Source organism: Medicago truncatula, chromosome 6 (genome assembly GCF_003473485.1).
Source record: "Medicago truncatula cultivar Jemalong A17 chromosome 6, MtrunA17r5.0-ANR, whole genome shotgun sequence".
NCBI lineage: Eukaryota > Viridiplantae > Streptophyta > Magnoliopsida > Fabales > Fabaceae > Medicago > Medicago truncatula.
This window is the reverse complement of record NC_053047.1, coordinates 16,405,244-16,426,901: the sequence shown is the minus strand read 5'-3', so window position 1 is coordinate 16,426,901 and position 21,658 is coordinate 16,405,244. Positions and strand designations below refer to the sequence as shown.

Genomic DNA, 21,658 nt, shown 5'->3' with positions numbered 1-21,658 from the left:
GCCATTCAATCACCGTTGAAAACCTTCCAGCTGAAGCTTTTCTTTCTCAAGATAATTGTAGCTTAATAGTTTGGATTAAAGGGCATTTTTCTGGTGAGATAGCTTCTCTATTTCTTGCTCCAATGCTGCCCTTCTCGTGAGCGCTCACTTTTATTTTTTAAATTACGAACAATGTAAAATGTTTTTGATGTATTATATGATCATTTGTCATGTTGTTAATTCAATTTTCTAAAAATCATTTTATAATGTCCCGTAATTCTAAAAATTGTTAATTTTATCTTCTATAAGTAAATCATCCCTTCCCTTCCCCTCCTAATCCCTCATTTTGATTATCGACGAGAAAAATGCCCTTCAATCCAAACTATCAAGCTACAGTTATCTTGAGAAAGATAAGCTTCAGCTGGAAGATTTTTAACGGCGATTGGATGGCATGGAGAAGAGGTAGACAAATTTGCAGAACTTCTTTGAAAAGGCTCTTCAGGATTCTTTTATTGTTGAACTTCTTTCCGGATAATTCGAATCCATGGATTTGGCAGCTTATAATAAGAAAAGGCGATTGTCTCAGGTTGATCACATGCAGCCTGTTGCCGAAGGTAGCTTGGTTGACAATCCTAGCAATATCAGACTGGAATTTAGGATTGTTTTCCATTAAGATATCTCAAATAAACTAAGACTAGAATTATCACCAGCTAACTCAGATATGAACTTGATATCAAGTAGCACACAAGGTTCAAACGAAGATGTGGAAAGCCTGGAGAAAAATCTTTCTGAAGGAGAACTGACAGTAATGCAGACTAGAGTTAACGTTGATGGTAAAGAATCTGAAATTAGAGTTTCCTCAAACTGAAATGTGGCTAGTGAGGCTATCAATCTAGCTTATCCAAAGGAGGTTTCGCGTAACGTCCAAGTCGAACTAGCTACTCGACACGAAGTGAATGATGTCTTTCGGGAACAATTCCTTACTGAAAGACCATGCTATTTAGACAATGAAGAGGAAATATCCAACTAAAATATGTTTGGTAGTGTTGTATACGTTCAAGCTTTTAATGGTTTTCAGTTTTCACTAGTATCGAGACTTGAAAGTGGCTATGCAGTTTTGAATATATACTCCTATATATTCAAGTTTAGAATGATTTTTTCAGGTATTGTGAACTTAAAAAGTCTTCGACTATGCAGTTTTTATTTCATGTTTGCTCGGATAGCTATGTAGTTGTTTGCCGGTTGCTTTAGGTCTAAAACTAATTAATTTTGATGTTTTATTTATGTTTGTGTGGAACCTTCTTTCAAAAATATTTTTATTAGCTTTTGAAAAGTTAATTTAATACAAAAGAGAGATACAATATTTTGATATTTAGAGTTTTTCATATTGAATGCTTTTTAAACTATAGTTTCTTTTTTGTAATCTCTAAAGAATTCTTCAAATTATTTATGTCAAACTGCTATGTATATATCCCGTGCAACTTTAATTATCTTTTATTTTGTTGAAAATAAATAATTTGATAGTTCTATTGAATTATTATTTGATTTAAAAAATGACTATATTATAGGATGAGGTTGATAAAAATTACTTCTAAAATGGATGACATGTCATTCATTTGTATTAGAAATGAAAGTCAAAATCATAAAATAAAATAGCAAGGAAGTAAAAAGCAAAACATGATAGTAGAAAAAGATAAAAAAGAGCAAGAAAGTAAATGTAATTCAAATAATATGCATATTTAAACTATTTTTCTTGAACTTAAACATCACTTCTATAAAAGCTTCTTCCCTTTTCATAGTATATTTTTATAGAGGTGATACAGACATAATAATCCAAGCTTAAGAATTATTCATATTTAGTTTATACTCCCTCTGTCCCATAATAACTGAGCCATTTGTAAAAAAATATTGTTCTAGAAATATTGACCTATTTCACTTTTCAATATTATATTTATTACTTTTTTCCAATTATAACACTAATTAATACTACTTTCACCACTCCCAATTCAATATATTCTACTTTGCATTTATGATAAAGAAGAATGCACTAATAGTTGATAAGACACTCAAAACCATTTTTCTCTCGCTTTCACTTATACACTTTTTCTTAATAATTGTGAAATGAACCAAGGGCTCAGTTAAAATGGGACGAAGGGAGTAGATAGGTTTTATTTTTATTTTTATAGGTGACACACATGCATAATTGAAGTTTAAAAATGACTTAAGTTTACTCTATATTTGATAGATATATGCATATAGAGATAAACAATCTATATTAAATAATTATTAAAGTTGAATAAAAATCTCTATATTCCTATCTCTATCGGATAATCCCAAACGAAAAGAAAAAATCTGATTTACATATCAATTTATATAATGAAAAATAAATATAAATTAAATTGAGGATTTTGTGTTGATTGCATACCTTTGGTACATCGTCGATTTGATAGTTAGAAATTATGCTTATTTTGAAAACATCATCGTCATCGTCCTATTCATTTTCCTCCTCATCAATGTTCATAAAAATCATGCTTGATCGAGAGGATAGAGTGGCTTGACTTGAAATCAAACACATAATATGTTTGCTCAAGTTATGATATCAAGAATATCTCATGCCTGATTTTCACCTCAAATATCAAATTTGCTTAAGAAGTTGGTGTGATAGAGGAAATTAGATGTTTCAAGAATACATCAGTAAAGAGGAACAAGAAAAAAGATTTAGAAAATGGATAAGAAAGGAAGAATACATAAATCGAAGAAGCACTGGAGAAAAATGAGATGCAACGGCGTCTTATATAGAGAAAGAGTACAAAGAGGTAAATGTAACTTTAGGGTTTGGATTTTTGGGCTTGGGCCTAACAAAATGATTTTTTAATGGGATTTTTACTAAAAGTATCGTTGTTTAAAAATAAAATGAATGTTCCTCTTGTAGACCACTAAGTCTTTACCTTATTTATTTACCTAGGCCATTAACTTATTCACTATCAACACCATATTCACCATGAGAGAATTCGATGAATAAATCATGACTGGTTGAGGGAATCAAATTACCCATAAGCTTTCTCTCTTGAAATCCAAAACGAATGGAAACCATTATCACCACTATGGTCGATCATGATGGCCATCTAGCACCCGAATTACTGATGGACAAAAGGTGTAAATATTGGAAAGTGCACCAAATCGTAATAAGCAATAAAGTAGTAAGTTTATCTTCTTCACAAGGATTGTCGTTCAAATTGGTAATTAACAGATCTTATTTGAAAGTAAATAAAAGTAAAGAGATTAAAAGGGTTACAAGGTTATATTGCCCTGTCTAATACGAGATTAGGTTGGTTCAATTCAAATTCGTAACGGCGATTACAAAATCTTTGAGTCTCCCCGTCGTCTTTGTTGCAATTAACTAGGTAAATCATCAGTTCATGCCCGATCTATTTGATTTAAGAAACGTGTGTTTAAATTTTCGTGATGTATCTGTGGAAGTTAAGATTAAGATCCCTGCACTTCAACCAGTTACAATTGTGTGATTTCCTTAAGATGAGTTAAAAACCTAGATTCATACTTAGATTGCATTAATAGCATTTAATTAAGAAAATATACAATTTTACTATTGTCACTATCTAACATAAACAAGGGTTGTCAAAACAATTATCCGTCTATAAATCAATTTTCTAGAATATCGATTTAGATTATCAATTGAAAAAGAATTAGAGGCCAAATATATATACAATTAAATATGAATATCAAAACATAAACTAAATGAAAAACTTTATTAATTAAATCCAACAAATAAGAAGGGGTTAATCATGGAACCATAATCAAACAAGTTTAATTGGATATGGAAACCGACATCATTACAAAACAATTGAAAAGTATACCCTAGGTGTATTGGATGATTATGTTATCTCGCTGATGTATTGGAGGATGAAGATGATATCTAATGGATATAAGATTGTATGAAACACTTGACACGTTGGTTATTGATCATATCTGATCAGAATGTGACTGTCAGTGCTTTGAATGCGGTGGTTCGCGTGGTGGCAGAACATGTCAAAAATGCTTCTTGGAACGGCGGAGGGGTGTGTAACTTCAGAAGCTCCGACGCTCAAGTTAGTAGAGATCAGAGAGTCAGGGAGAGGAAGAGTCAATTCTACCTTGGGGACTGCTAAGAGTCCTCTATATATAGAGGTGGAGGGCTGTAGAGTCGTTATGATGGTACACCTAGGTCTGGCGGTTACGAAATTGTAGGAAGTGTAACCGCCAGACAGATTATTGCGGGAACGTGCAAAGAGAAGTTGTGGTTCGTTTTGAACCGGTCTTGTATGCTCCTTGCACCGCCTTCGCGAAGGAAGGGTGTGTTGCAAGGAATATTGCCAAACGTGGTGTTTGAGCTTTGGATTATATTGGGCTTAAGTAAATGCGCCTAAGATCCTTTTGGCCGGTCCAGAACAATTATATATACATTTAGTTAAACATATTTGTGGATTTACTATTGACTACTTTCGTTTAAAATCCGAATGAAAAACATTACGAATTAAATCAAACAAATAAGAAGAGGTTCATTGTGAAACCCTAATCGAAGGGGTTTAGTTGCGCATGGAAACCATCGCTACAAAACAATTGAAAAACATACTCTAGAGAGAACAAAAGGCGGATAAAGATCATTTTCCTCAAAGCTCTTGATGCTTCACTACTGCCTTGTTTCGATATCTTGCTTGACACTTTTCTGATTAAATAAAAGTGTGCGCAAGAATCTCTATTTATAGTGCATCATTACGTATGGGTTAAAAGATGAAAAATAGGGTTTTCCCCTAAAATCTACTTGAAAAACAAACAAAAGACACCTTCTGGCAGTCTCCTACTAGATACAAACCAAATCAAATTGCACCTACATCTTCGATACCATCCGTATAAAAATTTCTTATTCAAACGAGAAATTAATAAAAAAAAACATTATGGTTACATTATAGAAATTTTATAACATTACCGACATTAAAAAACATTTGTTTAATCAAACGACGAATAGACCGTTTTCAATATTGAATAAAGAGAAATGATATTTGAACATCCATTTTGTAACAACTTTTGTTACAACTTTCTCTCTCATACTAACATTATTCTTTACTTTATTTCTCGATTGCTTAGATTTTCATGCATATACCTACTTTTCCTTTGTAATTATGATTGTGATTTAAGTTGTCAGCCATTTGGTTGTTCAAATAACATTCATCTTCAATAAAATAGGACACATTAGAATAATGAGACAACTCCAAATTCTCAGTTAGTTTAAGGTAGTCATTACTCACTAATGATGAATGTGAGACATTTTTCATTCTAAACAAAGGCATAACATTATTAATCTTCCAAGTAGAGTTTTTGATGATTATCAAAGACATAATACGAACGAATACTCGACCACAAGGTAACATCATATAACACGTGGCAGGACGATTAACTGTGAAGAACTTAGCCTTAACAACAATAGACCATTGAACATAAGAGTGCATCATATCCCAACAAAGCTTCAAGCATCCATCTTCGTTAACCTTAGAATAATTCTAAGGTCCAAACCACCTTTAGGAATTTGAACAAAAATTTTATAGCTTGGTCCTACCCTTAAAAATGAGAACCTCATGACAGTTATAGGGAGTAACTACTTGGAGAAAACCAAGAATCTTAGATATAAAAGTCTGAAAAATTCATCATTTCATAAATATAGAAAATAAAAAAGTTGAAAATATAAATTACAAAATTGGATACTACTCGTCATAAATGGTTTCAAACTTTGTTAAATCACCACTACCTACATTAAAATAATCAGCAATTCTTTTCGAATCAACTTCAAAATCCACATTTGATAATTGTAAGTAGTGAACTGACCGGATAGCGTGATATAACCCCAAGGCCTCACCTAGTGTGAACAACCAGTTTCATCTTGAATACACATACCAATATCAAACTTGTTCTTGGACGTTGAAAAAGAAGCAACAACGTCGCATTTATAATATCCACTTCAAGGTTTAGTCCACCTATTGCTAGTTGTTCTTCTGTTCACATGCGACCTGTGCATAGAATTTACATCAACAGATGTTACTGTGCGTCGCGGAACAATAACCTGTTGTTTGTGGTTTGCTTCTCGTCGGTCTTCTAACACATGCTTCGCTTGCTCTAAAGTGTCTGTGCTTGTTTCCACCAATTGCGGTCAAAGTTTAATATTGCGGTTCTTCAATGCAACTGGTGAAACCAGACTTTTGACTTCCAAAACCCAGCTTTTCAAAGGTAAGTATTATCTGGTGGCGGATCTTGGAAAAAAAATTAGGTGGTGTCAAAAATTTAAATACATTAGTATAATTAATTTAACTTAGGGAGTGTCCAGTGGTTTGAACAATTTGTTTTTCTAGGGACTAAATATGGTTTAGGTTTTGAGAGTTTATTATTTAATCTTGTTGTGAATTCGATGAAAAATCACACCAATAACAAACTTGATGTGTGGAGCAGGTGATAATCAAGCAACCAAAACAAAGTGTATGGAACAATTATAAACACAAGCCAAAAGTAGAAAAATACGAGAGAAAGAAAGAGAGAACACACAAAATTTGTTTACCCAGTTCGGTCCAAATTGACCTAGTCTGGGGAGAGAGAGCAGCCTTCCGTTTCACTATATGATGAATAACTTTACAATAGAGATATTAATGGGTTACAAGAATAAGTCTCCCGATTAATTTTACCCAAAGTTTCAATCTCTTCCCGCGACGAAGAGACTCAATCCTAAGAGTGTTTCCCAAGGTGAATCAACCCAACCCTAGTGTTTGTTGCCAAGAGCAAACACAATACAACCCCTAATTTGAATTATAAGCCCTTGGTTCAGCCCCCTCTATCTCAAGGTTTACACCGATGTCTGATACAATGTCTATATTTATAGTAAAAGTATCCCTCATAAATTGGAACAAAATATCAGCCCAAAAATACGTTTATGTTATATTTTCTGCTGGCAAATTCGAGCCCTGAATTCCTCCATTCGGACATCGATTTTCTGCTAGCAAAAACCATAGTTGAAACTGCTTCAAAATGAATCATGCATGTGGAAAATTGATGATTCATGTTTACATATTCAATAGTGAGTGTGCAATTTAATTTACAATATCCATTTTATGATGACTATATTGATGAATTCACTTTTACAGCTTATTTTGTTAGAAGAGAAAACATAAATAAATAAAATTGATGGGGACATGTGGCTGATGGGATAATCAAGTCTAAAAAGATTGAGTAATTGCCATTGAGGTACAATCTCATTGAAATTTTGTTCTTGACATTTAATGTTTAAAACTTTTAATTAGTAAGCCATCTATTTGTTCACTTGGTTCTGAGTTTTCTTTTAATAGATTAAGGAAAATTCATAATTGTATACAAAAATAGGATAATATGTAGTTATATTACATACGTAAGCATATATTTAAACAACCACAACAACCACGTCCCTCTCAAAAAATTGAAGAAAGAAACAACAATCAAATCTTTTTCTACTAAATGACGTTTGCTACATGGATCAAAGTATTCCGTATTGTTCTCTCATAACCCATAATTTGATCTAAGTAATTAACTTTTACATCTTTTATAATAGTGTCTTTTATAGTTTTTTTAAATTTTCCTCTGCATATATTTAAAATTATATATTAAAAAAACATTGAAACATATTGTATTTGCCAGTGATACACATCTCCCCTTGATTGTTTTCAGGCCATATGATGTAGGCAATAACATTAGAAGAGATAATAGAATCAAATTCAGGTAAAAATGACTATGGAGAGATGAGTAATAATACCTTCTGGTTTTGTAAAAAAAGGTTCTTGAACATATAGTTTAAATGATGGTTATATTGACTCCGAGAGTAACTTAAAAGTGTTATTTCAAATCTCCATCTTTGATTTTACCTTTCCATCACAATGTTGGTTTTCCATCCATCTGTCGTAGATATGGTTCCGGTGATGGTTACTATAGATCCATCAGATCCATCCATCTATTGTGCTAGAAGGGTTTGCTTTTAGCTTCAATTTTGTTACTTTGCATTTTTACTTCTTTACTTAATGTTTTTTGATATGGTTTTTTTAACTTTTGATTATTTTAGGTTGTCATCTTCTTTCCTAGGAATAACTCTGACGAAGGCTGAATAAATAGAGAAGTTAAGCATCTTTCTTATAGGCAAGATGATAATAATATAACTTTTTCTAGTAGTATTCCCCCCTCTATCCCAAAACAAAAGATAAAGTTGTGTTTCTCAAAGATGTTTCATCCTTTCCCTTTCCTAAAAAAGATGAAGCATCTATGAAAAATGTAACTTTATCTTTGCTTTTGGGAGAAATGGGGAATTCTATTAGGAAAAGTTTTAGTTGCATCATCGTGCTTATAATAAAAAGACTTAAATCCTCCATATGTTCAACCTTCTCCAGAGTTAGTGCTAGGAAAGACTAGGACAACCTAAAATGAGGAAAAATGTAATAAAATCATATCTTAAAACCCTAAGCTAAGAAACAAAACGTAGAACAAAATTAAAGGTGAAAAAAACCCTTTCAGCACGATAGATGCAACCTCGATATTGGTTGTTGTCACCCAAGCCGACTCTACGACAGATGGATGAACAACAACCATTAACACTACAAAGGATGAAAGTGCAGTGAGTGTCACCGTCAAGGAAGCCAATGGTATGAAAAATGAGTGAAAAACCAACACTTGGGCAAATGGTGGAGTTTTGAACGTCACTGGTGACGGACTTGACGTAACTTTAGTTAGAGAGTGACGAAAAATATTTTATAGTTGTTGTATTTATTTATTTATTTATTTGCATTGTTTTGCGTAGAGTTGCAATATATAGTACTAACAAATGCTTTAGAATTCGTCCTCGAACTCAGTTAGTATGGGCAATGCATAATATATGCAAGTTTTGGGTTCAAACCCCGACCACCACAAAACAAAATGCTTTAGAATCCATATATTTTACCAAAGATGAAGCAAGATGATTGTACAAAGGATACAACGACACTTATTTCAAAGAATCAACAAAATAGAACAACAAAGCATTGTTGATTATTGATACTGAAATGAGCAATGATATTTGTACATCCATTTAATGACAACTTTGGTGACAACTTTGTTTTCCTCTCTTTTGATTGGTAAAAAACAATGGAGAGAGAAAAAGGAAGAGAGAGGATAATAACAATCATGTGAGTATGAGAGACAAAGTTGTTAAAAAATTGTAGCAAAATGGTTGTACAAATATCATTTCTCTACTGAAATAAGGATAAACATTTTTTGTTTGAGGAGGTGACACTACTAAAAAAACAAAAATTAGTGAGGGAAATTTAGTGAGGGAAAACGTAAAATCCTTCTCTAATTCCGTCACTAAATTTTGCGACCAAGGAATTTGTGAGGAATTTCATTTTTTCCGTCACTAATTTCCCTCACTAATTTTGCTTTTTCTAGTAGTGTGAGAGTGAGAGAGTAGTGTGAGAGTGAGAGTTGAGAGTGAAACTATTATTGTCAAATGAGGCTTAACACTAGCTCAATACCAGTCACTTACCACCAAGTTTTAATGAAACAAATATTGTCTTTGCTCAAGAAAGGGACAACCCTGAAATCATAAGGAACCTGCACCCTATCTCGTTGTGCAACGTGATATATAAAATCATCTCCAAGGTTCACTCATGATCCATCATGGATAATGCGATGAATGCATTTGAAATCCTTCATCATATAGGATGCAAGTCAAAAGGGAAAAAAAGGAAAAACGGTTAAAAAAAAATATTCAAGAGAAAAATACTTTTTTTTTTTTGAAGGAAGAGAAAAATACATTTAAAAACAATATACTGATTATATACAATAATTATTTTTATATATTCTTTTTACCTATTTATATATGTTGTGAAATATATAGATGTATACACACGTATGATTTATTTAAATACACTTCCGTTGCAATGTTATTTAAATAAGAGAAATAAAGTCTCGTTTGGCAACATTTTTTTATATCTCATCATGAGATTTATTTGATCAATTGTTGTTTCTCAGGAGTACAAAGGAAACAAATAAATATAAAATAATTTGAGAGAGGTGCTATATGTCGTGAATACACTTCCTCACTAATTTCACAAACTCTCTATTTTTCTATTTTTTATTTTTATACCTGAAAATATTTTGAAAAATAGAACTGCTAGGGCGTAGTATGTATCGATCATCACGCAACCTCATAGCTGCATATATTAAAGATCCTTAGTGTGTGTCTGCCAAAAAATATCACAGTTCATGAAAACTTGGATCCAATGTTTTGATTTCCATCATCATTAGAATTGAGGAAACTTGTGGTGTTACTCTTGGAATGGTAGATGCTGAGATATCTATGTTCAGAATTTTCAATTCACTTCATATATTGGATCCAAATTTCTTCTCAGCAGTAGACATATTTGTAGCTAAATTTCTTCTCAGCAGTAGACATGCAGACCCTTGGATTTTACGGTTCATTTTCTTGCCTTGAATGTACTTGTTCTGGAAAATAGGTGTCCTTTGGCATTGTAATGTGTCATTGTTTAGAATTATTAAACTAAATATTAGGAGAGCTTCAACAATATTTATGATTCTGTCCATCTTTCTTGGATAATCAAGAGATACACTTCTGTTTTGCAGAGGGCTAAAGTTTGGATATCTACAACGTTTGGAGATACAATACTAGTCCAGATATATCAAAGTCGTTCTTTACTTTTTAAGTTTTGGGCTTTGTTCTTAAGACATGCTGCAGATTGGATTGTGAATCTATTTTTCTGTTCAATATTTCTGTTGATTATGAGTATTTCTTGATCTCTTATTTTCCTGTTTGGTGCTCCAAGAGAGGTGATCTATTAATGTTGAGTATTCCTTCTGGTTAGTTTTGTCTCTTGATGTTGTGGTTTGATTTAGTTCTTGCTGGTGTTGGTCTTAGTGGTTGTTGTACTTATTTTAATGATCATCACAAATAATGAATTGTTAGTTAATTGTCATTCTGATTCTTGTCTGCAAAATATAGAATTCTTCAGTTGTGGTTCGTTATTATTTTTATTTTTAGGATTTGTTTGCAAAACACTAGAATTGAATTGTTATTTGGGGAGTTTATTTTAATTGAGTTCTGTCTCCACTATCTATGAAGTCTTTGTTGAATGCAAATTCCCTGCTATTGTTTATTCTAATTGAATTGTGAATTCTAAGATTATCTCTATTAGCTATTACACTTGTTTTTCTTAGTATCCTTGTTGAGCATGGTATCAACGTTGCAGCTTGGTAAGTTTCAATTGATAATGATTTTCATGACAGAATCGTTCTTTGCATTAAAATTGTTGCACAATACTGGTGATGAGATAAGGAAGGGATGTCTGCAATCTTGCTGTCGGAACATTATGAAGATGATTGCGGATAAGCAACGGCACAAGACAAAGGAGATTAAAGAGAAGGCTTGCATTTCTCATGTGCAGCTTGATGACCTTAAAGAGAAGGGGGGAAATTGTGTTGGATGAAAACTTAATTGTAATCATTTTTGTACGTAATTCAAATTGTGTTGTATAATTCAAATTGTGTTGCATAGTTTATTTTCGTGATGCAAGAATAAGAACAAAGAAGAGGGGAACTTTTATAGAGTATGTAATTCAAACTAGTTATTAAAACTTGTATCTAATATTGGTTAATTCAAATATGAATGAAGTCTAAGCAAAGACAAATTTGGTAAATTAAAAAAAATTAGTTTAGACAATTTTGCGACACTTTTTACAACTCCTCAAAAATTATAAATGTAACACTTTTTTATTGTTACAAGTGATACAAAAAGTTTTACAATAAGGTACCATTTGCAACACTTTTTGATTGTTACAGATAGTACTATAAAATGTAACTAAAACATTTTAGTAACACCGGCTTTACCTAACAATTGTTCAAGTGTTGCTAAATTTAATTAGTAACATTTTTCTTGATTTAGTTACAATTTTTAAGTGTTACTAATTACCATTATTGTAGTAGTGTTTACACATTCATTTTGCAAAATAGTATTGTTGTTTGAGTCGTTGAGTCACATTTATATTCTTGTGTGGTCATGGTTCAAGTATGCCATATAAGAGTTTTGTAATTAATATGTATTTAAATATTGTATTTTATTTGAATTTCTATGTAAGCTCCACTTTCCTTCAAAAATAAAATAAAATGTAAGCTCCACTTGTTCAATATGATATGTTGATTGACGTCAACACGTTGTAGCTATGTCACCTTGTTGCATCAACATTTTGGTTTAATATTGGAGGTCAAACTTGATAGAGGGATCAAAATTTCGGATTTAAAAAAGGACCAAAATTTCGGATTTAAAAAAATAAAGGAACTCAAAGTGATGTCCATAAGTTTCTAATCATTTTGAACAACTGTACAAAATCATGGGAGTAAAATTTTATCAGTAAAATTGAGTGTCGAACTCTAGGATTTCTTTTACCATCAAAGACTTATTTCATAACTAATTTATTACCGTTAAAGAAAATTTTATTGGTAAGACCGAGTGTCGAACTCAACTATTCCTTTTCAAAAAAAGTATAACAAATCCGCTAATGAGAATATTTATTTCATAACTAAAGATGAAAACATAAGAGTATCATAATTGAACTTATTATCAATCAAGTTATACTACGCCAAAAAAGGGATTTAATAGCACTTTTTTTTGCTTTTAATAGCACTTAAAAGTGCTATTGAAGCCTCCGCTATTGTAAGCATACTTCCTTTGATAGCACTTTTAAAGTGCTATTAAAAGTGATTGTCTTTAATAGCGTCTTCCCTAGAAGTGCTATCGTTCCTACTTTGGTGCGAGTTAGTGAGGCTTTTTTCAAATGGATTTAATAGTGTTTTTTGAGAAAGTGCTATCATAAATCCTTTCTTTAATAGCATTTTTTTTAAAAGAGTGCTATCGTAAGCCATCTTTTATATAGAAAAAAAAATATTTTAGATTTTAAAAAGTAAATATTTAAAAAAAAAAAAAAAATTTGCATTAATCATAAAAGTAAACACTTGCATTAATCATAAAAAAAATACTATATGAGTCATTCATTATAAAAGAACCTAACAACAAAATACAACTCAGATTCCAATTACAAGTATGGAAATTAAATCTTTCATCATAAAAGCAAAATTACATCATTCACATTTCGTTAATACATAGCACTCACAACCATAATAAAGAAATTGCACATTGGAGATTCATTGTACATACACAACAATTACACTTGAAAATTCAGATTGATATGTACCAAATACTTCAATTAGCTTAACCTTATCAACTTTGAGCTGCAAAGAACAATCACAAATCATATCAATACTTTAAGTAGTTACGACAATGTTCACAAAGACAAAACAAACAGTAATAATTAGTAGTAGCGAACCCATTTGGGGTTGGCCTAGTGGTTGGCTTGGGATCTTGGAGTTTGCTCCTCCAAAGGTCTCAGGTTCGATTCCCTCTGGTGCCAATTTCGGTGGGCTAAGTCCATACAGAGCTTGCTCTGGCTTTAAACGGGGCCCCCGCAAATGGGCGGTGGGATTGGTCCCCTCGGATTAGTCGATTCTTGGATCGGATACCGAGTTTTCAAAAAAATAAATAAATAAATAAATAATTAGTAGTAGCGGAAATCACAGTTGAAATAACTTGTTGATATGGTGATAGTCTTCCCTTAAACTAAGTTATTATTACAAAGCATAATCAAAAGTATGTTAGAAAGGTACAAGGTTTTGTGAATGTAATCTAGGCTCCAAGGTGTTTTAAAGACATTCACCACATGATGTTCTCTATAGTTTTAGAAGTTGGTGCCAAATAGAGAAGTAAAAAAAAGATATGTTGCAATGTGAATATATCTTTTAGTGGAATAAGTTGTACATTCATAAGGTAAAACACTTGATAACTATGAATATGAATAAAGGATCTAGGTATCTGTCCTTAAATTTGACAAGTTTGAATCAATAAATTAATCAATCAAGGATCTCAAGCAATGTGTTTTTGTCTTTAATATGAACTATAACTATAATTTAGACAAAACCAGATCTCACAAACCAATATTAGAAACCAAAATTTGAATAAAAAATAAGCTACTAAGAAGTACAAAATAATGTCAGTGTAACCACTTAAATACTTAAAAATGAAAGACAGTATGAAGCTTACTTTGAAGATCTCTGCAACAACGATTACAACTGAAATAGTGTCATCTCTGAAACGAGACAATGGGTATTTCAAGGAGTTAATTATAGAAAAAATAAGTTATTTTAACATCAAAATACAACAAAACTCACATATTTTGTCATCTTTAAGTGCTTGAATGGTTGGTTAATGCCACATTACAACACGTCGCTTGACATATACAAGAAAATATGAAAAAAGACAAAAGTTAGTCACCTAGAGAGAGAGGTCAACATCTCAAAAAAATAAATAGAAATAGTGGTCAACTTAAAAGAGGCCAAAGACCAATTTCAGCTACACATATGTAAACTCACTCTCTCCTTTAATTTAAAAGCTTACTAGTTTGATACATACTTATCAATTATCATCAAATTTACTGCAGACTAATTACAATAAGCAATGACAATTTGCAGGAAAAAGAAAAGAATAACATTCTAACCTCTCCAATAAATATGGCAGAAAGAATGATGGAAAAGAAAGGCTCTAGAGCTTTGGTGTGAGTGAATGAGAAAGACACATTTCCAAGACTAATATTGGTCTCCAAAGTATGCACTACAACAAGTAGTGATATTGCTGCAAGATGCAAACAAATAGTAACACACACATACAATCAACACACTAAACTTGATTATTAATAAAAACAGAACTCGATGATAGATTTAGCTCCCTTACAAAGATTAAGAACCCACACAAAGGTTACAAGAACAGTCCCAACAATCAGGAACGGAACCAGAAAATAATATTGAGGGTGACCAAGTTAAAACATGGTAGATAAACAAAATCAACTTGTAGATTTAGGGGCATTGTATTTGTGGTTGTTGGGTTCTAGGTGGCTGTGTGAAAAATGTTTGACGGCTTAAACGCATTTGGGGGAGGGGGGCAAATAGCAAAGAATACAATATAGGTCTTGTCAACAAATTTCTTTGGGGTGGCAACAGCCCCTATATGGCTATACCTAGTTTCGTCCCCGCCAGCAACAAATTCAACTACAATCACAGTCACAGGGAAAAGACAAACCTTTAAAACCGACAAAGAAAATAGTTTGGACGGGACTGTAACACAATGAGTTTGTAACGAAATGGAAGGAGATGAGGAAGCAGACTGTAGCAGCGAATAGGAACAGCAGCAGAAGCGCAAATCAGTGGTACAGCAGATGCAGCGCACAACAGCAGTAGCAATTAGGAGTAGCAGAACCGCAGCAAAAGCTCAAAGCCGCAGCAGTTCAGTAGTAGCAGCGCAATCTGGAGGATCTCATGAAAAAAAAAAGAGTAAAGGGAGTGATAAGTACCAATTTATTGTATGTATTGAAGTAGAATTTGAAGAGGTACCATAACCCGAATTCGCTGTCCTCGAACCAATACTACTGGCAGATCAGAAAACCGACTCAATTGAAACCCTCAATTGACTCCAAATGACGAAACAACACAAGCAATTCTAGATCACTCCCACCCCAAAACAGAACCGAGACAACAAAACAACACAAATCTGATCCACTACTGCAAAATTCTGCAGGTTATTTCACACCAAACATCCCTGCAATGTTAACAGAACACACCAAATGCACAAACTTAAGACCAATTCTAAGCGGCCGCACCTACACTACCAATATGGGAAAGGAAAGGAAAAATATTTACCTTCTTATGAATGGAAGATTGTGTTCACCACTTGCCTCACATAGAATTTGATTAATCTGTATCACAAACCCCAAATTAATACATTAAATGAAATCATTTTAATTGACATATACACACAATTATCAATTCATATATACATTAGAGTTTCAAGACATCCCAATATCTGTTTGGTACAATGTTAAAACACTCCAACCTTCACAATATTATTAATAAGATAATCAGTACGCTGCTCCTTAGAACATTTAGCAATACACAACTTAAAATAATTTCAAAAAATCTACTTTTCCTAGAAACTGAAAAAAGACGAGGAGGCTGAAAATCTTATGAAGGAAGAGGAAGAGCATATGAAACTTCAGAAACATGAAGCTTTGCAATTGCTCAAGAACAAGGAAAAAACATAAAACATGATCAAGGAAACAAAATTGGATCGTCAGAAGAAGAAACATTATCAACAGCAGTTGAACCATAGGCTAAGACACGCCACTCAACAAACAATCACATGGGAACCATCTCCATTCATACACATACAAGGCGAGAACTTCAACCTATACAAACCCCAACCGCACGTAAACACAAGGCAAGAACAGACCTTGCAAACACAACATTGAAACATATAATTGCATTCAATCACTTCCATTTTCTTAAATTATTTCCTATAAACAAAAAAAATAATATAATTCTATTTACATTAAATTACTCTAATATACATACATCATCAAATTGAAAACAACTCATTCTAAAAAATTCAATTCTCTCACCAAAATCTATATAGCACCAACACACTTCGGCTCAAATGCACAACTAGTGTCCGACAAGGGTTGGCGTAAGTGTTCGACACCAAAAACAACATCTATACATATCATTACAGAATCACTTTCAGTTTCTTAAGTGGTGGTGTCGACCTCTCAAATTGGGCAAATTATAATCAAATTCTATAAAAAAAACAAAAAAAAACTAATCAAATTACATCACACTAATATACATAAATATATCATAAAATTGAAAACAATTTCTTTAAAACAAACTACTATCAGTGCACCACCGACACTGAAAAGCTGATTGAGAAATCAAAATAAAAAGAAACTAATACTTACCAAATTAGGGTTCAATTGATTTCTGAAAGATGGGGGGTTTCAATCAATTGATTCAATTAGAGTTCAACGAGGGAGAGAGAGAGAGAGAGCGTTCAAATGATGGGTTAGGTGAGGGATAGATCGATGAAGGTATGAGGTTAGGGACTAGGGAGAGAGTTCGGCATTTGTGGACTCCAGCAAATGATGTTTTGTATCTTATCGTTGAGAGTGAGATGATGACATGGGAGATATGGGGTTCAATGGGTATGAGTTTGCTGAGGCTGAGATTCGAATGATGTTCAAAGAAGGTCTGGGTTCAAAGTGAGAGAAAAGAAGTTCTTATTGATTGTGTGAAAAGAAGTGGGAAAGGAAAATTATATCAGCGCGAACCCAAAATAGTTTCAGCTTTTTTTAATTTTATTTTAACACGCATGAGATAGATAGCGTTCGGTGTAAAGTGCTAACAAATTATACCCCTATGTTAGCGTTTTAGCGGAAAGCGCTATCTCACTCTTTCTTGATTTTTTATTTATTTAATTTAAATAGCCAATAATAGCACTTCTTTAGAAAGTGCTATTTTACATGTCAACCTATATTAGCGCCCGCGCCAAACTGCTATTATTTGTACGAGAGTTATCTCTTAGATAGCACTTTCTTTAAAAGTGCTATTAAATAGGCGCTACTAAATGTCAAAATTGGTGTAGTAAACTTGAGTAATTACAAGAACAATATAATGATCCTTCAAAAAAAGAACAATACAATGAGAAGAGCTCTTTTACATGAACAATTACAAGAACAATACAATATTTATTTTTCATTATATAAATTGATATGTAAATCAGATTTTTTTCCTTTCGTTTGGGATTATCTGATAGATATTGGAATATAGAGATTGTTATTCAACTTTAATAATTATTTAATATAGATTGTTTATCTCTATATTCATATATCTATCATATATAGATTAAACTTAAGTCATTTTTAAACTTGCATTATGCATGTGTGTCACCTATAAAAATAAAAATAAAATTTATATATTGTCTCCGTTCCATTTTAACTGAGCTCTTGGTTCATTTTACAATTATTAAGAAAAAGTGTATAAGTGAAAAAGAGAGAAAATTGGTTTTGAGTGTCTTATCAACTATTGGTGCATTCTTCTTTATCATAAATCCAAAGTAGAATATAATGAATTGAGAGTGTTGAAAGTAGTACTACCTCCGTCCTTAATTATAAGACTCTTTTGTGAATTTTTTTTGTCACTTTTTATAAGACCCCATTGCTATTTTCAACTACATTAATTATTCTTTACATACATGCCCTTATTTATTATACATTTTTTTCTTCAATGAACAATAAATAACATGTTGAAAACATAATTTAATTCTCTCTCTTAAAGGATAAAATTGTAAAAACAATGGTAATTACAAACATATTTAATACAAATATTCACTATCTTAATTCCCGTTATTTTTTCAAAAGGCCCTATAATTAGGGACGGAGGTAGTATTAATTAATGTTATAATTGGAAAAAAATAATTAATATAATATTGAAATGGGTCAATATTTCTGGGACAATATTTTTTTTGTAAATGGCTCAGTTATTATAGGACAGAGGGAGTATAAACTAAATATGAGTAATTCTTAAGCTTGGATGATTATGTCTGTATCACCCGTATAAAAATATACTATGAAAAGGGAAGAAGCTTTTATAGAAGTGATGTTTAAGTTCAAGATAAAAAAATGTAGAAGATAGTTTAAATGCATAATACCCACTTTAGTGGTAGGCCTCTGCAGTAATTCGAGAAGCTTCTTTGAATACATTTATTTTCTTGCTCTTTATTATCTTTTTCTACTATCATGTTTTGCATTTTACTTCCATGCTATTTTAGTTTATGAATTTGACTTTCATTTCTAATACAAAATGAATGACACGTCATCCATATCAAAAGTATTTTTTGTCAACATCATCCTATAATATAGTCATTTTTTAAATTAAAGAATACTTCAATAGAACTATCAAATTATTTATTTTCAACAAAATAAAAGATAATTAAAGTTGCACGGTTACATATATAGCAGTTTGATATAAGTAACTTGAAGAATTCTTTAGAGATTAAAAAAAAAACTATAGTTTAAAAAACCATTCAAAATGAAAAACTCTAAATATCAAAATACTTTCTCTCTTTTGTATTAAATTAGCTTCTCAAAAGCTAATCAAAATATTTTTGAAAGAAGGTTCCACACAAACATAACTAAAAAATCAAAATTAATTTGTTTTAGACCTAAAGCAACCGGCTAACAACTGCATTGCTATCTGAGCAAACATGAAATAAAAACCGCATAGTCGAAGACTTTTAAAGTTCACAATACCTGTAAAAATCATTCAAACTTGAACATATAGGAGTATATATTCAAAACTACACAGTCACTTTCAAGTCTCTATGCCAATGAAAACTGAAAACCATTAGAAGCTTGAATGTCTACAACACTACCATATATATTTTAGTTGGATATTGCCTCTTCATTGTCTAAATAGCATGGTCTTTCAATAAGGAATTGTTCCCAAAACACATCATTCACTTCGTGTCGAGTAGCTATTTCGACTTGGACGTTACTTGAAACCTCCTTTGGATCAGCTAGATTGATAGCCTCATTAGCCACATTACGGTTTGAGGAAACTCTAATTTCATATTCTTTACCATCAATGTTAACTCTTGTCTGCATTCTTGTCAGTTCTCCTTTAGAAAGATTTTTCTGCAGGCTTTCCGCATCTTTGTTTGAACCATGTGTGCTACCTGATATCAAGTTCATATATGAGTCAGCTAGTGATAATTTTAGTCTTAGTTTATTTGAGATATCTTAATATAGAAAACAATCCAAAATTCCAATCTGATATTGCTAGGATTGTCAACCAAGCTACCTTCGGCAACAGGCTGCATGTGATCAACCTGAGACAATCGCCTTTTCTTATTATAAGCTTCCAAATCCATGGATTCGAATTTGCCGGAAAGAAGTTCAACAATAAAAGAATCCTGAAGAGCCTTCTCAAAGAAGTTCTGCAAATTTGTCTGCCTCTTCTCCATGCCATCCAATTGACGATGAAAATCTTCCAGCTGAAGCTTTTCTTTCTCAAGATAATTGTAGCTTGATAGTTTGGATTGAAGGGCATTTTTCTCGTCGATAATCAAATTGAGGGATTAAGAGGGGAAGGGAAGGGATGACTTACATTTTAGAAGATTGAATTAAAAAAATTTAGAATTACGGACATTATAAAATGATTTTTAGAAAATTGAATTAACAACATTATAAATGATCATATAATACATCAAAAACACTTATTTATTTCAAAAAAACATTTTACATTGTTCGTAATTTAAAAAATAAAAGTGAGCGCTCTCCTCCCTTCCCCTCCTAAACCCTCAATCCAAACACACCCTAAAAATTCTATTTAGATGATTAATAATAATTTCAAGTCTTTATCATGGATTTCAAAAAGCAGATCCTGATCGTTAGGAGTTTCCCAATGAAGAATTTATAAAAGATCAAAAATATCTTCTGAAGAATATACACCACAGGAAACCTATCCACAAGCATAGTCACCCTCGAGAAATGGCAGCATTGGAGAAAGAAATAGAGAAGCTGTCTCACGAGAAAAATGCCCTTCAATCCAAACTATGAAGCTACAATTATCTTGAGAAAGAAAAGCTTATGCTGGAAGATTTTTAACGTCGATTGGATGGCATGGAGAAGAGGCAGACAAATTTGCAGAACTTCTTTGAGAAGGCTCTTCAGGATTCTTTTATTGTTGAACTTCTTTCCGGCAAATTCGAATCCAAGGATTTGGCTGCTTATAATAAGAAAAGGCGATTGTCTTATGTTGATCAAATGCAGCTTGTTGCCGAAGGTAGATTGGTTGACCATCGTAGCAATATCAGACTGGAATTTGGGAATGTTTTCTATTAAGATATCTCAAATAAACTAAGACTAGAATTATCACCAGCTGACTCAGACATGAACTTGATATCATGTAGTACACAGGGTTCAAACGAAGATGTGGAAAGCCTGCAGAAAAATCTTTATGAAGGAGAACTGATAGGAATGCAGACAATAGTTAACGTTGATGGTAAAGAATCTGAAATTAGAGTTTCCTCAAACCAAAATGTGGCTAATGAGGCTATCTATCCAGCTGAACCAAAGGAGGTTTCAGGTACCGTCCAAGTCGAAGTAGCTGCTCGACACGAAGTGAATGATGTGTTTTGGGAACAATTCCTTACTAAAAGACCATTCTATTCAGACTATGAAGAGGCAAAATCCAACTAAAATATGTTTGGTAGTGTTGTAGACGTTCAAGCTTTTAATGGTTTTCAATTTTCACTGGTATCGAGACTTGAAAGTGACTATGGAGTTTTGAATATATACTCCTAAATGTTCAAGTTTTGGATGGTTTTCACAGGTATTGTGAACTTTAAAAGTCTTCGACTATGCGATTTTTATTTCATGTTTTTTTGGATAGTTATGCAGTTGTTAGCCGGTTGCTTTAGGTCTAAAACAAATTAATTTTGATGTTTTAGTTATGTTTGTGTGGAACATTCTTTAAAAAATATTTTGATTAGCTTTTGAGAAGCTAATTTAATACAAAAGAGAGATAAAGTATTTTGATATTTAGAGTTTTTCATTTTGAATGCTTTTTAAACTATAGTTTTTTTTTTAATCTCTTAAGAATTCTTTAAATTATTTATATCAAACTGCTATGTATATAA

The 21,658-nt window shown here is 32.2% G+C and overlaps 1 protein-coding gene and 1 long non-coding RNA gene across 4 annotated transcripts; one reads left to right on the top strand and one right to left on the bottom strand.

The window, feature by feature from the left end:
• Window positions 1-13,050: 13,050 nt before the first annotated feature.
• On the bottom strand, window positions 13,051-17,313 carry LOC112422626 (uncharacterized). 3 transcript variants are annotated; one of them, XR_005646637.1, is made up of 8 exons: window positions 16,920-17,313; window positions 15,826-15,881; window positions 15,520-15,724; window positions 15,209-15,441; window positions 14,631-14,764; window positions 14,305-14,362; window positions 14,177-14,222; window positions 13,051-13,311 (listed from the first exon to the last, which is right to left on the bottom strand). It is a non-coding gene; the product is annotated as an uncharacterized lncRNA (long non-coding RNA). The 3 variants fall into 3 exon arrangements; XR_005646638.1 differs by having other exon boundaries at window positions 15,209-15,432; XR_005646639.1 differs by lacking the exon at window positions 16,920-17,313 and adding an exon at window positions 16,584-16,648.
• A 3,326-nt stretch (window positions 17,314-20,639) lies between these two features.
• On the top strand, window positions 20,640-21,218 carry LOC11441135 (heat stress transcription factor A-5). The gene is made up of 2 exons (XM_024786424.1): window positions 20,640-20,802; window positions 20,887-21,218. The coding sequence occupies exons 1-2, from the start codon at window positions 20,640-20,642 to the stop codon at window positions 21,216-21,218; spliced, it is 495 nt and encodes a 164-aa protein (XP_024642192.1).
• The last annotated feature ends 440 nt before the right edge of the window (window positions 21,219-21,658 follow it).

Bases quoted from the DNA above. Each gene is read 5' to 3' on its own strand.
- LOC11441135 (XM_024786424.1), top strand. From the start codon at position 20,640: ATGGAGAAGAGGCAGACAAATTTGCAGAACTTCTTTGAGAAGGCTCTT. The intron at 20,803-20,886 runs GTAGATTGGTTG...AACTAAGACTAG, and splicing joins AATGCAGCTTGTTGCCGAAG to AATTATCACCAGCTGACTCA.